This window comes from Phycodurus eques, chromosome 5 (assembly GCF_024500275.1).
Source record: "Phycodurus eques isolate BA_2022a chromosome 5, UOR_Pequ_1.1, whole genome shotgun sequence".
NCBI lineage: Eukaryota > Metazoa > Chordata > Actinopteri > Syngnathiformes > Syngnathidae > Phycodurus > Phycodurus eques.
Genome location: NC_084529.1, coordinates 19,835,487 through 19,852,839, shown reverse-complemented (window position 1 = coordinate 19,852,839; position 17,353 = coordinate 19,835,487). Strand labels below are relative to the sequence as shown.

Below are 17,353 nucleotides of genomic sequence, written 5' to 3'. Positions count from 1 at the left end.
GTCCCATTCTATTCCAGTTTCATTCTGGCAAGAAGTGTCGAAGATACTTGGTGGTACACAATCCTACAACGTGTAGGGGCTGCTACTACTTTCTTTTTCTGAGAAATCTTGAATCATTCAAAAGATAGTGAGTGCTCATGATGTAAGAATTTGTAGCAGATTCCAGTCAACAAGCGCTGATCTGTGGTCAGGAAGTTGACGTGAGGGGGAAAAAAAAAATCCCCCAGATGACTCATGATTACACTTCCCGTTAAATGGATACAATGCAGGCCCTGCCCCCACCTGCTTCTGATGGATTGTACAATATACAATATAAACAAACACACACACACACACAACGTTGGGTTGAAGCCTTAGTCGGCCTCATGATGACACTTAATAGCATTATGATTTGATTTGTGTTGTCACGAGAATTATGTTTATTGTCACGTCCAACGTGCTGCATTACATCTATTGCATTAAACATAATACACTTCATCACGTAGACGCTCGCATATATCAATGCGCCTTTCTTCTTTTCCTGGGAAATATATCCCTTCCTAATTCACCTTTGCAGTTCTCAGCGGCATATATATCTCCTCACATGTGATTTTACTTGACATGGTCGTTTGTTTGTTCCGCTGGCGCAGACCGAGTACGCCCGCTTCGAGAACGGCCGCTACATGTACCGGATCCACCGCTCCCCGCTTTGCGAATACATGATCAACTTCATCCACAAGCTCAAACACCTGCCCGAGAAGTACATGATGAACAGCGTCCTGGAGAACTTCACCATCCTTCAGGTAAACACACACACAGATACACACACACACACACTTGTAATTTCATGTTAAATTTGAATTTATTTTCCGGATTATAATCCCTCAAGGGGAAATTCAATTTCCACACTACTGTTTATATTTTCTATTGCACACCACACACAGAACTTGGGCTCGGGGGGGCTAACTTCCGATCTGGCCAGTGATCGGCAAATTAATTTCCTGTTAGCCTCCTGCTACTTTCAAAATGGAAGGATGGAAAAACTTGGGTGTTAACTGCCAGAAAAATGACAAAATACAATTTGGGGGATACTTCTATGTTCCATAAAAGGATGGGTGGCTCAAATGAGCATTGTTGTTTGCCACTTTGCACCGGATCGAGTCACTGTAATAGGGAAATTAGCTTCCGCCGTTTTCCTAAACTCTGTCCTTCGAAGGGAGTGGATACACAGAAAACAGACTAAATAAAACTACATGAGTCAATCCATGGCTGCTTTCAGTGGGCTTCATTAGCTCTTTTCCCGCAATTTATGCTGGCTCCATGAATCGGGATACAGGACCTAATCTGTGATCTGATCAAGTACTCACTTTGCCGATGGTTGCGTGGTAACAGGTCGTTAACAGCTGGTTGTTTGTTGGGGGACGGGTAGGGGGGTTAGCAGACTCTGATTACATTTGGACTAAGTTCTTGGGGGTCTAGAGGGGACTCGAGATGGTGGACAGCAGGTCTCAGGAAGATGGGTGTCTGCATTCCTCCTGGCAGAGGGACAAAGGCCATATTGAGCCCACGCGGCCGACGACATGGCAGCATGTCATCAGGCCTCTCAATGGACTGATTTACTTCTTATTGACTGAAACACACGCGTACACACACACACACACACACACATACACACACACAGTCTGAGCACAATGGATCAGCATACAACAAGAATTGTTTTCAGTGTCAGACAATTGTGCATAGTGGACTAACAAAGCGTGTCCTTGTTTTATGCTGCAGTGTCAGTGGCATAAGTAGTAGCAGTATGGAGCTTTTTGGCCCTTTTCATCCACCGTAGTTATTGGTCATGTTCAACGATGCGTAAGTGGAGTCCGATTATGGGTCATATACATTACATTTGTTTTTGGCACCGGGCATCGCTTTGACCATTGAGGTACATTTAAATGTTAATTTAAGAAAACCTCATTACAGTGTGTGGGTGTGATGAACATGATGTGGACTCTTAAGCGAGTTATGGACACTAGGGGGAGAGGCGTGCACCTGTTTACATTCTGAGAATTATGAGTAATTCTATTACAAATGTATATTTTTTCAATTATATTCAATACAAAAAATTTTAGATCAAAGATGCAAAGAAACAGTCTACAGCTAAAATATTAACAATATTTCTATTCTAACGCCGAGATGAATGAAGTTAATTCCCTTTCAAAAGCAAATTGTGAGAATTGCAAATTGCTCCTCCTTCTGCTCCGTGTTAAACATATGACACTAATGATCCGAATAAACACACAAATAAACACTCATTTTAAGATGGGCAATGTACGACATTTTGCTTTCTTTTGGTTTTGATTGTGGAAATGTGTGATTTGGCTCCAGCTCAGTGCAGGGGCAGATCAATTCTATTTCTGATTCTATTCTTGTGGAATACTGGGCCCGTGGCCCCCCGCCCAACCTCCACCCCTAAACTATTTACCTTATCACCTTTAACAGAATACTGTGATATAGCAGCTTTTCAAAATGCAGTGCTGCCTTGAGATATGAATTTAATTCATTCCATGACTAAGCTCATAACGCAAAAAATGGTATCTCAAATCATTGAAATGAATGAAAATGTCATTAAGCCGTTCCAGCCTCACCCTCCCCCCCAAAAAAAGAGAATTTGTGTTTTTTTTAACACACAAGGAATTTGTCTCCGGTAGTTGGAGCCGCTCTAGTACGACAACAGACAGTCAATTTACAGAACACTTTGGAAACAGAAAGACATTGACAAAAAAAAAAACAGTCACTGAGCAGTAAAGGGTTGCTAGTTATTATTTTTTTTGACAATTGTGCAAAAAGATGCAGAGTCCTCTAGCACTTAGAGCAGTTCGAATGACTAATATTGCAATAGTCCGGTGCAATGAGCATTGTGCAAAGGGCGCCGAGACTTCAAGGATCGTATGCGGTTTAAAGTGACGAGTAGTGCGATCATCTGGGACAATGTCGGTTGTGCAAATGTTGCAGATAACTCCTCAATCAGTGTGCAAACGGAGCAGATGCTACTCTGGCATGAGTGGCCAGTATATGCAAATAGTGCAGCATGGCGAGACAACTACAGTGAGTGCACGAGTAATACATAATTGGCCCCACAGAAATGTGACAACGAACTCAAGTCAAAAAATTGCCAGCATGTTACAATGGAATTGTAGGTTAGGTGTTTAAGAAGTTGATCGCAAGAGGGAAGAAGCTGTTGGAATGTCTGCTAGTTCTAGTTTGCATTGATCGGTAGCGCCTACCTGAGGGAAGGAGCTGGAAGAGCTGGGTCCGAGAGGATTTTGCACACTCTTGTCTTAGTTCTGGCAGCGTGCAAGTCCTCAATGGTGGGTAGGGGGGTACCGACAATCCTTTCAGCAGTTTTGATTGTCCGTTGCAGTCGGAGTTTGTCCTTTTTTGTAGCAGCACCAAACCAGAGTGTGATGGAAGAACACAGGACTGATTCGATGACCGATGTGTAGAATTGCCTCAGCAGCTCCCGTGGCAGGTCGTGCTTTCTCAGAAGCCGCAGGAAGTACATCCTCTGCTGGGCCTTTTTGAGGACTGAGTTGATGTTGGTCGCCCACTTCAGGTCCTGAGAGACTGTAATTCACAGGAACTTGAAGGTCTCGACGGACAACGTGAGGGGCAGCTGTGGCGAAGGATGCCTCCTGAAGTCCACGATCATCTCTACAGTCTTGAGCGTGTTCAGCTCCAGGTTGTGTCGGCCGCACCACAGCTCCCGCCGCTCCGCTTCCTGTCGATATGTAGACTCGTCACCGCCCTTGATGAGGCCGATGACAGTGGTGTCATCTGCAAACTTCAGGAGTTTGACAGTCGTGTTCGCTGAGGTGCAGTCGTTCGTGTAAAGAGAGAAGAGCAGCGGAGAGGGGACACAACCTTAGGGCGCCCCAGTGCTGATGCTGCGTGTGGATGAGGTGGCCTCCCCCAGCCTGACCTGCTGTGTCCTGCCCGTCAGAAAGCTGTAAATCCACTGGCAGATGGCAGGTGAGACGCTGAGTTGGAGAAGCTTGGATGAAAGGAGTTCAGGGATGATGGTGTTGAACGCTGAGCTGAAGTCCACGAACAGGATCCTCGCGTAGGTCCCTGCACTGTCGAGGTGTTCTAGGATGAAGTGCAGTCCCATGTTGACTGCATCATCCGCAGACCTGTTCGCTTGGTAGGCAAACTGCAGGGGGTCTAGCAGGGGACCTGTGACACTCTTGAGGTGGTCCAGCACGAGACGTTCAAAGGACTTCATGACCACGGATGTCAAAGCGACAGGCCTGTAGTCATTTAGACCCGAGATTGCAGGTTTCTTGGGGACTGGAATGATGGTGGAGCGTTTGAAACAGGATGGAACTTCGCACAGTTCCAGAGATCTATTGAAGATCTGAGTGAAGACTGGAGCGAGCTGGTCCGCGCAGACTTTGAGGCAGGATGGGGACACACGGTCCGGGCCTGCCGCTTTGTTAATCTTTTGTTGTTTGAAGATGCGTCTCACATCCTGTTCATGGTTGGTTAACGCAGATAATTGCTTGATGGATTGGTTATAGCACGTTTAATAAATGTACTGAAATAATGTTCAGGTGTTAAGCTCCTTCTTGTTCCCCTCCCACTCAGGTGGTGTCCAACAGGGACACTCTGGAGACGCTGCTGTGCGTGGCCTACGTGTTCGAGGTGTCTACGAGCGAGCACGGCGCCCAGCATCACATCTACCGGCTCATCAAGGACTGACGTGAGAATGGGAAAGTCACCGCTCCTCCACACAAAGACGCACACTCCTCGGCGAGCTTTGGGCTTGAACGCGACCCCGCTCGAGGAGTCCAAACGTTTCCCAGGGACGACACTGTACCGACCAGGCTCGGTGTGTTGACAGCGACGGGAAAGGACCATGATGCACTGCGGTCTTCACACCAAAGCCTGGCCTTGAAAAAGACCTGCATGAGAACCTTGTCATTGGTGGGTTTTTTTTTTTTTTTTTAATTTTCAAATATGATTCTAATAGTGCTTGTTTTGCTTTGACTGTGTCATGCATGTGTGCAGGAGTTTGGCTGACTCAGGGTGCCACCTACTGACTAAAAGATAAATGGCACATGTTACTGAAAATGTAGACAGAAAATTGCACAACCTGTTTTTTTGTTTGTTTTTGTTTTATTTAGTCCCAGTGCCAATTGTGTGTGCTATTTGAATAATGATGTTGTAAACGTGCCACACATACCAAGATATGAAAGTGGCTCAAGACATGAGCAATTGTATTCACTTTGTGTTTGTGTGTTTGCTGTTTTAATGTATCCCGTGTTGTCTTAAGACTCCAAACAACAAAAAAGGCACATAATAATTAATAATAATAATAATGATAATAATTGCGATAACACTGCTACCTTGAAGCACAGCACAGTTGGATCTTTATGTGGGTTTCAGTGGTTGTCAACTGTTTCATGTTATATGCCCTGAAGTGTCAGATGAAAATACAAAGTGTTTCTTACAAAAAACAAAAACAAACAAACACTGTTGCTGTTTTATTTTTTGGTTTATTCTTTCAAGTGTCAAAGCACTTACAACAATAGAAATTTAAGCTTTCATTCAACTCAATTATGATTGTATTTAGATTATACATTAACAATATATACTGTGTGTGTAGCTAGATAGACAGATAGATAGACATGAATGTTTGATACAGCAAAATAAAATAATGAAAATAAAACCCCAATTCCAATGAAGTTTGGATATTGTATTAAACATAAATACAAACAGAATACAGTGATTTGCAAATCATGTTCAACCTATATTTAATTGAATATTTAATGTTCAAACTGATAAACTTTATTGTTTTTAGCAAATAATCATTAACTTAGAATTTTATGGCTGCAACACGTTGCAGAAATGCTGGGACAGGTGGCAAAAAAGACAGAAAGTTGAGGAATGCTAATCAAACACCTGTGTGGAACATCCCACAGGTGAACAGGCTAATTGGGAACAGGTGGGTGCCATGATTGGGTATAAATATAGTATATATATATATATAGAGGTGTATATATATATAGTGTTTTTAAAAAGTGGATTATATTTTTTTGAATCGTTTGAATAATTGATCAATATAATAGTTGAAGAATTAATCATGTTGAAAAATGGATGTCCTTCAGTGCTTCTACGCACGGCTAGGTCTCCTCCTCCAGCTGGGTATCAATGACCCACCTGCGGAGGTGTTTGATAAAAGCATACCCCTTGCTTAAAATGATTGGATTTCCAATTACGCGGGTCCACCATGAACGTCTCACGGTACTTGCTGGCCCTTTTTGTTGTGGTGCGCCGGGCCGAGTCTCACTGCTCGCCCACTTCTTACTACAAAAACTGCTGGGTTCGGAGCTTCCCGGGAGTCCTCGTGGACACGGAGGCGTCCGAGAAGCGAGGGGCGCGGCTGCTGAGGACTTACCGGGAGGAGAGCGCGCTGACATGCAGCCGCAGTTGCTGCCTGAGCCGAAATGGTGAGTTCCAAATCAGCCGTGCTGCGTTCATGTGCGTTTTCATGCTTGATTTTGAAACAAAGTTCGTCAAACGTACCATAACCGGCCCGTCAAAGGGTCCAATCCGGCCAATGCGGATCGTGAACACATCCAATGCTATTTCCCCCCCCCCAATAAAAAGTAACTGTTGTTGAGAGCTCATTTTGCCCACTGGAGGGCGCACTGACGACCACTTAAGTGACATTATTGGTAAGTGGCAACTACTCATGGTTGGACACCTGATATTGATGCACTGAAGATACAAGGCTAAAAGATGCCAAGTTTGATGCAATCTTTTTATCCTTTCTTTGAGCATCTTGCAACGTGGCCGTGTTTCACCACGACGCCTCGCAAGACAACTGTTGCCACCTGCACTGTCCAGCTTTGCAGAGCTGCATCGTAAACCGCAGCACTAATGCTGTCCTCTACAACATCACCCACGGTAAGTAAATTACATATAATTTCATCCAAATTTAGACTTCAAAATGTCACCTAAATGAGTATAAGGACTGCAAATGACCGAAAATGAAAAACAAGATATTTTATTGCTATTCATCAAAATCTCAAAAGGTTGGTTATTAAAGGTTATTTTGATCCCGATGCAAGTGGACTCGTTGCAGTCCAATGAAAAACATGTAACCCCAAAATGTTTTTGTTATTCTATAGAAAGACAACAATTCTAAGAATAGGATGTGGATGTTTTCATTTGACAATGTGGCTTTTTAAAGATACACATTGTTTTGGGCAGCAATTATTTATACATTGGAGATATAATTGGACAAAAGTTGGAGATACATAATTTTAAGTGAGGGATGATGTACAAAATTTGAAAACACATTAGATGCTTTCATTTGGACAATGATGTTAAACAGAATTTGGGGATACATGTTTTTCATATAAAAAAAGAGAGGCACCTGCTTTGAATTTGACAAGGCCAAAATGTCAAAGATATGTGATTTTCATAGGGCACGTTTGTTTCATTCGACAGTGATGATATACAACATTTGGGGAAAAAGTTTTGGGCGGTTGTGGCGGTGTATAATTGAAGATGCAGTACATACATTACATGCTTTGGGGAAAATGTGGGGATGCGTGCTTTTTACTCGACAATGTATAACATTTGGAGATCCATAATATGTGCTTTTTATTGGACGATATGCAGATTTTTTTTTTAGACACTGTATATGCTTTTAATTGGACAGCAACAAAAAAAAAATTGGATGTACAGTACATGGTCCTCATTGGACAGTGACAGTCTGTGTTTTTGTTTTTTTTATCTGACAGTGTTGAGCTGCATAATTTAGCAATACTTTTTACTTTTTATTGGATAGTGATAGTATACAAGATAATGAGATATAGTTAGAGATATGCTTTTCGTTGGACGGCAATAATATACAGAATTTGGAGACGTTTTATTGGACAGTGATGATATACAGAATTTGGAAGTCCATGATAATGTACAAAATCTGTAGACGTACGGAATCCTCACACGTATACTTTTATTTGAACTTTAACAATATTGCAGTGGCGTATAGGACACCAGAGGTTCATTATTTCTGGTCTCTTGTCAGTCCATCGAACATGTGGGATAGGAAACAGCTTTTTGATGAGTTACTGAAAAGACCTAAATGTGGTAAATGACTTGTTCAGGTATGGATCCAGACCTGTTGGTGTTTGGCAAACACCTGACCTCCCACGTCCACGTGAGTCACGTCAACGCCTCTGACCCGCTTCCCTTGGATAAGCGACAATTCTTTCATGCACCTCCACCTGTTGCCACCCTTAAACCAACCACCTCCAGCACCACTGGCACTCCCAAAACCACCAGGAAACCCTCAACAGTCGCTCTGAAACCTCCCTCATCAGCCATCACCACATTCCAGATAACCATAGCTCCTCCATCCTCCCAAACCACCCCCTTTGGTCCTTACCGTGTCCCAACACCTCCTACCTTACCGTCCACAACTACCACCGACCGTCCTCAGACATCCTCTACGTCCACAGGCGGCGATCTGAGGAGCCACACTTTGGTTAAAGTCCAAGACACCAATGATCCGAGCACCCAAACATGGGTTAATGAGCAAGAAACCAGTGATCTGAGCGCCCAATTGTCTGTTAAAGAGCATGACACCGATGATTTGAACACCCAATTGTCAGTTAAAAAGCGAGAGACCAAGGAACCGAGCACCCACACATCGGTTAAAGAGCGAAACACAAATGATCTGAGCAACCACTCGTTGGTTACAGAGCGAGACACTAAGGATCCGAGCACCCAAACATGGTTTAAAAAGCGACACACTAACAATCTGAGCACCCAAACGTGGTTTAAAGAGCGAGACACCAAAGATCTGAGCACCCAGATATCTGTTAAAGAGCAAAGCAAAAATGATCCAAGCACCCAATTGTTGGTTAGAGAGAGAGAGACAAAGGATCTGAGCACTGGATCGTCTGTTAAAGAGCAAAACACCAACGATCCGAGCACCCAAACATGGTTTAAAAAGCGGCACACTAACAATCTGAGCACCAAATCGTCAGTTAAAAAGCAAGACAAAAATGATCTAAGTACGCAAACATCCGTTAAAGAGCGAGACACCAACAATCTGAGCACCCAAACGTCGGTTAAAGAGCAGGGCACTAACAATCCGAGTACCCAGACGTCATTTCAAGAGCGAGACAGTAACAATTTGAGGACCCAGACGTCGGATAAGGAACGAGGTTCAACGCCGGGTGGAGAAGACACCTCGGCGGATTTAAGACCCGGGTATCACGGCCTGCCGGTTGTGCTGGTCACCTGTGTCGCGGTATTGCTGGGCTTTTCCGTCTGGATGTTTGCAAACTGGAGGATGAAGAGGAGGAGGATGGAATGCTACCGGACGTCCGGGAGACGACGGGCCATGCGTGAGATCAAGTATGAGCTGGTCGTAGAGGGTAACAACTAACTGAAGGTTTTGAAGGGGGTTCTGATCTGGAATTCTCTTTTAACGGTTACAGGGGTTTTCAAACTTTTGCGTTCCTGGGACCCCTTACCATAGAGACATTTTTCCAAGGAATCCTGACGCTAATTAAACTACCATCCATTTTCTCTGCTGCTTATCCTCACAAGGGTCTTGGAAATTGATCCTATTCCAGCTTGCTTCTGCGAGAGGTGGGCTAAACCCTAAATTGGTTAACAGGCAATTGCAGGGCACATACAGTCATAGAACCATTAATATTAATTTAGAATTTAGATTAGAATCTTTGTCGTTGGACATATACCCCTTTTTTTTTCTTTTTGAAAGTTTTTTTTCATTATTTATATTTTTGGGAGGAAAAAATATAATCTTAGAATAAAGACTTACATTTTCTATCTGAAAGTTTTTCTGAGAAAAAAAGATATTACAAGAATAAAGAAATTTTATTGGCATGAAGTAATTCTCGCACGAAAAATTCTTTTGAGGGGAAAAAAAAATAAATCAAGAAAAAACATGACAAACTTGTTTTCTTTCTAAATAAAAATAGGTTATAACACAGGGATGTTTGTATTATTTCAAGAATGTGAAGACAGTGCGTTTTTTGGATTGAAATTGATTGATTTATTTATTTTTTCTTTAAAAAGGGATTGAAGTTATTTCCGTATTACATGAAACTCTTTGACGTTCTCCATTTTCAAGATTTTGGGGCCCGGGGGAGAGGGGTCTAAATTGGTGCCTGCTGACACAACCAGGCTTCCCAGCATGAGTCGGCCCTCCCCCACTGTATAAGTACAGAACGCCTTCATTTTGTGTGTGCCTATTCCTGGCAAATGCGAGTTAGTAACAAAACCTTGTACCATTTCTCCCACGACAGTGCAGTTAGCCATCGAGCTTGGCCCTACAACAAATTAGGTATGGTAGACATCGTAGTACATTTCCTTTGTAATGTTGCTACAGGTCATATCTTGAGGACTTTCTTGACAGCCTCTTTATACTGCAGCATGACGCCCTCGCTGTCGCCTTGGTTCTTCAGTCTGGTGACCGAGTCCTTGTACTCTTGCACTTCGGTCCTGCCCAATAGACGCTCACGTTCTTCCTCACCGGCGTCCGACTCGCGCAACAGCGTGTCCAAGATGTTCTTCTGGGATGGGCTGTCCTCCCACGAGTACTCCTCCATGTCTGCCACAGTCTTCTCAGCCTCCCACGCCTCCGTTTTCTGAAGAAAGCAAATTTTAATCGTAGCTAATGGACTTCATGTCACAATTTTGGAGGTATGCTTTGTGACACTATTCTGGTTTTCTCAGCACATTTCATATAAATTTAATTGCTTCACATCACTTCACACAATTTTGTAAAATTAGGCAATTGATTTTTTTCTTTGGTGGGAAATTGTTAAAAATTCAAAACGATTTTGTATAAGCTATAAATATATGGGAAACAAAAATAAAAAAATAAATTGATGAAATACATAAAGTAAAAATTTAAAAACATTACTTTAATAAACACTAAATGTAAAAAATACATTTAAAGAAATTAAAACTGACTAACTAAAATGTGAGTGTAAAAAATAAAATGTCTTAAAATATATTACATGAAATAAAATCTATTTATATTTTTATTAAATAAAAACAATATGTTAAAGAGCGGCACGGTGGACGACTGGTTAGAGCGCCTGCCTCACAGTTCTGATGACCGGGGTTCAATCCCCGTCCCCGCCTGGGTGGAGTTTGCATGTTCTCCCCATGCCTGCGTGGGTTTTCTCCGGTTTTCTCCCACATCCCAAAAACATGCATGCTAGGTTAATTGACAACAACAAAATTGCCCGTAGGTGTGAATGTGAGTGCGAATGGTTGTTTGTTTGTATGTGCCCTGCGATTGGCTGGCAACCAGTTCAGGGTGTACCCCGCCTCCTCCCCGATGATAGCTGGGATAGGCTCCAGCACGCCCCCGACCCGAGTGAGGAGAAGCGGCTCACTAAATGGATGGATGGATGGATAGATGGATGAATATGTTAAAGATTTGACAAAATACATTTAAATACATTAAAGTCTATTAAAATACACAATAAAACAAACATGTAAATTTAATTTCAATTTACAACATATTAAATTAAGTAAAATAATTTAAATATACAAAATAAAATGTATTACAATATATTAAAAATAAAGTAAAACTACATTGAAATGTATTTTTGGGATTCAATAAAAACAAAACAAAGTAAAATTGATTTGAATAAATACAAATAAATTAAATGTGACTTAAATTACTCCATCGAGAGGGAGTGAGGTTATTTCCCTATATTCAAGCGCAGAGTGAATGTAAAAATGCTGCATAATGTTACAGAGGCTTTAAATAATATTGAGTATACTTTTAGGAAAAACACCTTCATTTTTGATGGAACACATAGGCCGACAACAAAATTGTATTTTAATGTTGGTCATAATGGTGGTACTTGGAGAGCCAAGTATTTTTTTAGGAGGTGCTTGGTGTAAAATGTTTGCGAACCACTGCTCTAAGGGATTCATTAGGACTAAGGGAGTCCTTAGTTCCCATGAAGTTGTGCCTCGTACAGGAAACGCCAGACATTGGCTTCCAGACTCATATGCGAAGTGGAGGTATACAGTCACTTCTGTGGTAGCAGATAACAAGCCCACTCTTTGTAGGCTAGCATTACAAAAAAACATCCCGACTCTTGAACAAGGACTGTGCCGGTCATTGTTTGCGCTAAAGGTCAGCAGACTGCTACTTCCTGAAAGTGCATGATGGGAAAGACAAGATGCACTGGATGACTGACTCTCTTTCTCAAAAGGTTTTATTTGCACTCACCCAGGACTCGTGGTAAAGGACGGTTAGCAGGTACATGGCGTAGTCGTAATTCTGCTGTCTCAGCGGGCAGCTAAGGGATACAAAGACGACTTTTTTTTTTTCATTTAATTTAGTCACCAAAATGAATGTGTTTGCTGTTCACCTGTTTGTTGTGATGGTGAGGATGTCCGTGTCTTTGCAGTATCGCTCCCCGACCAGTCGGATCATTTTCTTCCTGGCGTGGTCGTCCAGGTTCAAACTGGAAAGCTTCACCTGCACACCATCAAAAAAAACTATGAGGAGAAAAAAAAAAAAAAGGGTTCTATGACAAATTAGGCGGAATAACTAAATTATTATTTTGAGAAAAAAAGTCAGATTTCTGGGGCCGGGCCTGCACCCGTGGGGCCCGGCCGGGCACAGCCCGAAAGGGAAACGTGGGTCCCCCTTCCCATGGGCTCACCACCTGTGGGAGGGGCCATAGGGGTCGGGTGCGGTGTGAGCTGGGCGGTGAACGAAGGCAGGGACCTTGGCTATCCAATCCCCGGCTACAGAAGCTGGCTCTAGGGACGTGCAATGTCACCTCTTTGGCAGGGAAGGAGCCCGAGCTGGTGTGTGACTAGTTATAGTCAGACTCGCCTCCACACACAGCTTGGGCTCTGGTACCAGTCCTCTCGAGAGGGGTTGGACTGTCTTCCACTCTGGAGTTGCCCTCGCTGAGAGGCACCGAGTAGGTGCGGGTATACTTATTGCCCCCCCCCCGGCTCGGGGCCTGTACGTTGGGGTTCACCCCGGCGGACGAGAGGGTAGACTCCCTCCGCCTTCGGGTGGGGGGACGGGTCCTGACTGTTGTTTGTGCCTATGCACCAAACATCAGTTAGAGTACCCACCCTTTTTGGAGTCCTTGGAGGGGGTGCTGGAGAGCACTCCCGCTGGGGACTCCATCGTTCTGCTGGGGGACTTCAATGCTCACGTGGGCAATGACAGTGAGACCTGGAAGGGCGTGATTGGGAGGAACGCCCCCCCCGATCAGAACCCGAGCAGTGTTCTCTTATTGGACTTCTGTGCTCATCACGGATTGTCCATAACGACTGATTCGGACGCCTCCCGGATGCCTCCCAGGTGAGGTGTTCCGGGCACGTCCCACCAGGAGGAGGCCCCGGGGACGACCCAGGACACGCTGGAGAGAATATGTCTTTTGGCTGGCCTGGGAACGCCTCGGGATGTCCCTGGAAGAGCTGGATGAAGTGGCTGGGGAGAGGGAAAAAAAATGGATGGATGGATGGATGGAACAGATTAATGGAATTTCTATTGAAATCAATAGGGGATGATATGAAAATACCAGTGTTTTGAGCTGCGAGCGTAGCCATGGAACGAATTCAACTTGTCTTTTGAGTGTAGCCCCACCCATCCAGTACGTCCTTTGGAGAGTGTCATTGACCGGCTCGCTTCATAGCGGTCACAGCTGGAGATAAGCACGATCTTCGACTGTTTTTTGATTAACCTCTTATACATCCATGTGTTGTGCTGTGTGACCCGAGCATGACCCCAGTGCAACACAAAAGATTAGACTTGATAATAATGCATAGTATAGCGGGTACATAAGTGCTTGAAGACAAATGTTAGGTCTGTTTGTGAGACTTTTCACTTCAATGAACAATTGAGCGTTTTGTCGTTTGGCCATCGTCTGTTAGATTATTTTTTGGACTAATCCACGGGGATTAATGTTGCAGTAATTCCTACCTTGCTGAACGAATCAGACAGTAAAAGTGTGGGTGGAGTGGACAGTAATTGAAAAGGTAGAGGGAAAAAAAAAAAAAATTGGCGAATAAACCTGGACTTCATCCTTTTAATTTAAATTATTACTGAAATGTAATTTATGTTCAAACACTAAATTCTAAATGGTGTAAAGATAGAGAGAGAGGCCTTTTGGAGAACAAAGCCAATGAAAACAGTTCATGTACTTTAACCACAATGAACAACTGATCAATGTCAAATATTAAAATATTAATAATGAATTACAAAAAATTATTGAATGTAAAATTTTAATCATAAATAACATCCTGTAAAATAATACTCAAACTGTAGAAAATGTCTTCAGAAAACAATTACGCAATACCTAATAAAATAATTAAATCATACAATTACTAGTGTAAATTCCTAATTATTAATGAATAAATATAAGTTAAAAATGCATAATTATAACTCATCATTTACGACAAATACTAATTACCATTAACATTTCTAAAAATGAATATAAAAAAGATTAACTGTCAAATCCTAACAATAATAATGTAAAATCCTACAAACAACTAGTCAATTAATTTAACTATTTAAATAATTTGCATTAACACCCTAAAAACTAAATCAATAAAATATATATGTAAAGTTGTAATAATAATATATACAATCCTACAACTGCTTTTTTATTAGGTTTATGAATCACTTCTACAAAATATTTTTTATTAGTTAATAGTTTTTATTGAATGTTTATATTTTATCCAAAATAATATGACCAAAAGGTAAAGTTGAAAATGGTCAAACTGGAATGGTACAACTTAAAACTAGTGTGCAAACAAACCAAAAACAACAACAACAAACAAACAAAAATTAATGGAGGGGCAAGCGGCACTCAGCTATGTTCAAGAGATTTTAGACAAATACACTCAGTCATTCCAAGTAAAATACTTAACTTCTAACTTGGTCACTTCTAATTTTTTTTTTTTTAAGTAATTCTAATTTATTTTATTTATTTATTTTTTGAAATACATCCTCAGCAGCCACAACATTAGGTACACCTGGCGCAATCTAGCGACATCCAAGACGAGACTTCAATATATTACAGTTGGGGACGACAAGCACAATAACAACAACAACACATGTTGGACATACAACGACACATCATGACATACAACCATTATGTTGGTTCCCATTAATGGATATTCTGATGATGACAACTGACATCAAGTGTTCAAGAAAAAGAAAAGTAAAACTCACTCTGAGATGAACGACGCGGGCGGCAGGGTTTCGTACGGAGAGGCCCGCCGACACGTAGTCGCTACTCTCCACCTGGATGGGAAAGTGCCGCTCACACTTGGCGTCCGTGTTCAAAGCGGACGGCCACGCGTTGCAGAACGCTGGCGATGCAACCCCACCAGTTTCAGTCATCGTTAGTACTAATGTTTTAAGTTTAAAAAAAAATAAAAAAATTTAAAAGTCATCATACTTACGTTTGAGAGCTTCGCAGTGTTTCCTGATGGCTGCGGGCGTCAAGTGGAGAAAGTTGGGAACCTTTTGAAGGAAACAACAACTAACTAACTTAACTACATAAAAAATATGTAACATCTTTACAAGTCTTTTTTAATACAGAAATGAAAAAAATAACATACCCTCCATTAATTGCTAAATATCTCATTTATTCACCGTTTTTTGTGCTCAGGCCAAAGCAATAAAAATATTACTTTGACGCCATCTGGTGGAATTTTGGTGTTGTTGCTGGGTTTAATTAATTGATGGTGTTTTTATTCCATCGATGTTTGACATGGCCTGTTTTGTTGGTGGTCTTTGAATGCACTTCGTGTACAGTTAAAAGTGATACTAAAAGTATGTTTCTGCTTCTCTCCCGATGCAGCTACTAACTGCCCGTGTCGTCTACTTTGCTGTTACAATTTGCCTGTACATTTGGATTTTAGACAAAGGCAATTCATAGAAATTATCAATAACGACATCTAACCTTGATCAGCTCCAAGTTGCCCTTCTTCTCTGGGGGAACCCCCCTTTTCACAGGGTAGCCCATCCTCACAGGCAGAGGCACGGCGCCGGCTCTGAAAGGGGCCGCCGCCGGGTAGACTGTCGTCCAGTCCTGGTCCTCTGTCATCTTTTCTGTCCTGGGTGGTCCTGCCTGAAAGCCCCCAAGACCAACACACACACACACACACAACGGTTCACAACATTTTAAGTTCCCCTCACACATCATTCATAACGTAGAGCCAGTCAGACATTTTACTTACATCTCTTCGGGGCCTTTTGATGAAAGGTCCTCTCTCGCCTCTCCCAGGAAGATCTGAAATGAGTGATAATGAAGCAATTTTTTTAAATTGATTTTTTAAATTAAAAAACACCAGCAAATCCACTCAAAACAACACCACCACCAAAAAAACATGGAATAACTGCTTTGGTCACAACATGTGTCAAAATGTTCACTAACTTGAGTTGTGAGAGGAGAGGAATTATGTTTGGTCACGTAAATTTTAAAAAAATTGATACCACACGCTTGAGATCAAGAACAACCAGGTGATTTGTTGCAGCCCATCAAAGACAAGTAATGATAATGCTAATATATAAAAAATACAAAAATAATTAAAGTTTTAGACGTACTACTACAATAATTTGGAGTTAAAGAAAATAATGTTCAACATTTTAATAGTCTACGAGAACAAATCAACGGTGAATCAAACCTTACGTCATCAATATGAGCCGAAGACAAATTTGACAATCTTTGACCACATTCTCGAGCATGTTCTTGAGACCAAAACAATACTACTTAAATAACAATAATTTAGTAATACACATTTTGCTCCCCCTTTAATTTTGAAAATCGTCAAATGGAAAAAGAAAGACGTTCGAAAAGTAAAGAAGACGAGTATTATTTGTAGTGACCTCGCGATAGCGCAACACTTTTAGCTTAGCGCGAAGCTATTGCTCCAGTTCAGCGTGAACTACAGCAAAAGCGTGTGCAACACTCACTTTTATTTCCATCCGAATTTATGGGTAATGCCGTCGCGTATGTCCGCCTGCTTGACAAACTCGGCAGTCCGACGACGTTTAATCGACTTAAGGAGAGCAGCAACGTCTTGCTTGCGTGAGCAGCCATTTCTACGTGGTCACTACGGAAGCCGAGAAACTTCTGGTTTGGGCAAACGTCGAATGTGCGATGTTATGTCCACCTTACAGGCGAATTTACATTTTAAATAGAAGTATTTTATACGCAAGAGAACGTGAAAACTTTGTGTATCCTGTCAATGTCATTTAGTAAAAGTCAAAATCTTTTTTTTTTTTTTTTTTTGTGAGCTCGCGACCAGCTGCTGCCTTCTGGCTCTAGCC

At 42.0% G+C, this 17,353-nt stretch overlaps 3 protein-coding genes across 4 annotated transcripts in view; 2 read left to right on the top strand and 1 right to left on the bottom strand.

Moving 5' to 3' along the window:
- LOC133403248 (transcriptional enhancer factor TEF-3-like) overlaps positions 1 to 5,457 on the top strand; it is a 51,040-nt gene extending 45,583 nt beyond the window's left edge. For both annotated transcript variants that reach the window (XM_061677981.1, XM_061677982.1), the window contains 2 exons: positions 630 to 782; positions 4,615 to 5,457. In XM_061677981.1, coding sequence (XP_061533965.1) covers positions 630 to 782; positions 4,615 to 4,728 — 267 coding nt within the window. In that variant the 3' untranslated portion in view covers positions 4,729 to 5,457. The remainder of the gene's footprint in view (positions 1 to 629; positions 783 to 4,614) is intronic.
- An 802-nt stretch (positions 5,458 to 6,259) lies between these two features.
- Positions 6,260 to 9,794, top strand: LOC133403247 (uncharacterized). Its single transcript, XM_061677980.1, has 3 exons — positions 6,260 to 6,479; positions 6,811 to 6,939; positions 8,148 to 9,794. Exons 1-3 carry the CDS (start codon positions 6,260 to 6,262, stop codon positions 9,434 to 9,436), a joined length of 1,638 nt encoding a protein of 545 aa, XP_061533964.1. The 3' UTR covers positions 9,437 to 9,794.
- Positions 9,795 to 9,879: 85 nt separating this feature from the next.
- Positions 9,880 to 17,159, bottom strand: mrps35 (mitochondrial ribosomal protein S35). Its single transcript, XM_061677979.1, has 8 exons — positions 16,997 to 17,159; positions 16,261 to 16,313; positions 15,984 to 16,151; positions 15,481 to 15,541; positions 15,248 to 15,387; positions 12,417 to 12,526; positions 12,275 to 12,344; positions 9,880 to 10,664 (listed from the first exon to the last, which is right to left on the bottom strand). Exons 1-8 carry the CDS (start codon positions 17,121 to 17,123, stop codon positions 10,407 to 10,409), a joined length of 987 nt encoding a protein of 328 aa, XP_061533963.1. The 5' UTR covers positions 17,124 to 17,159; the 3' UTR covers positions 9,880 to 10,406.
- Positions 17,160 to 17,353: the final 194 nt, after the last annotated feature.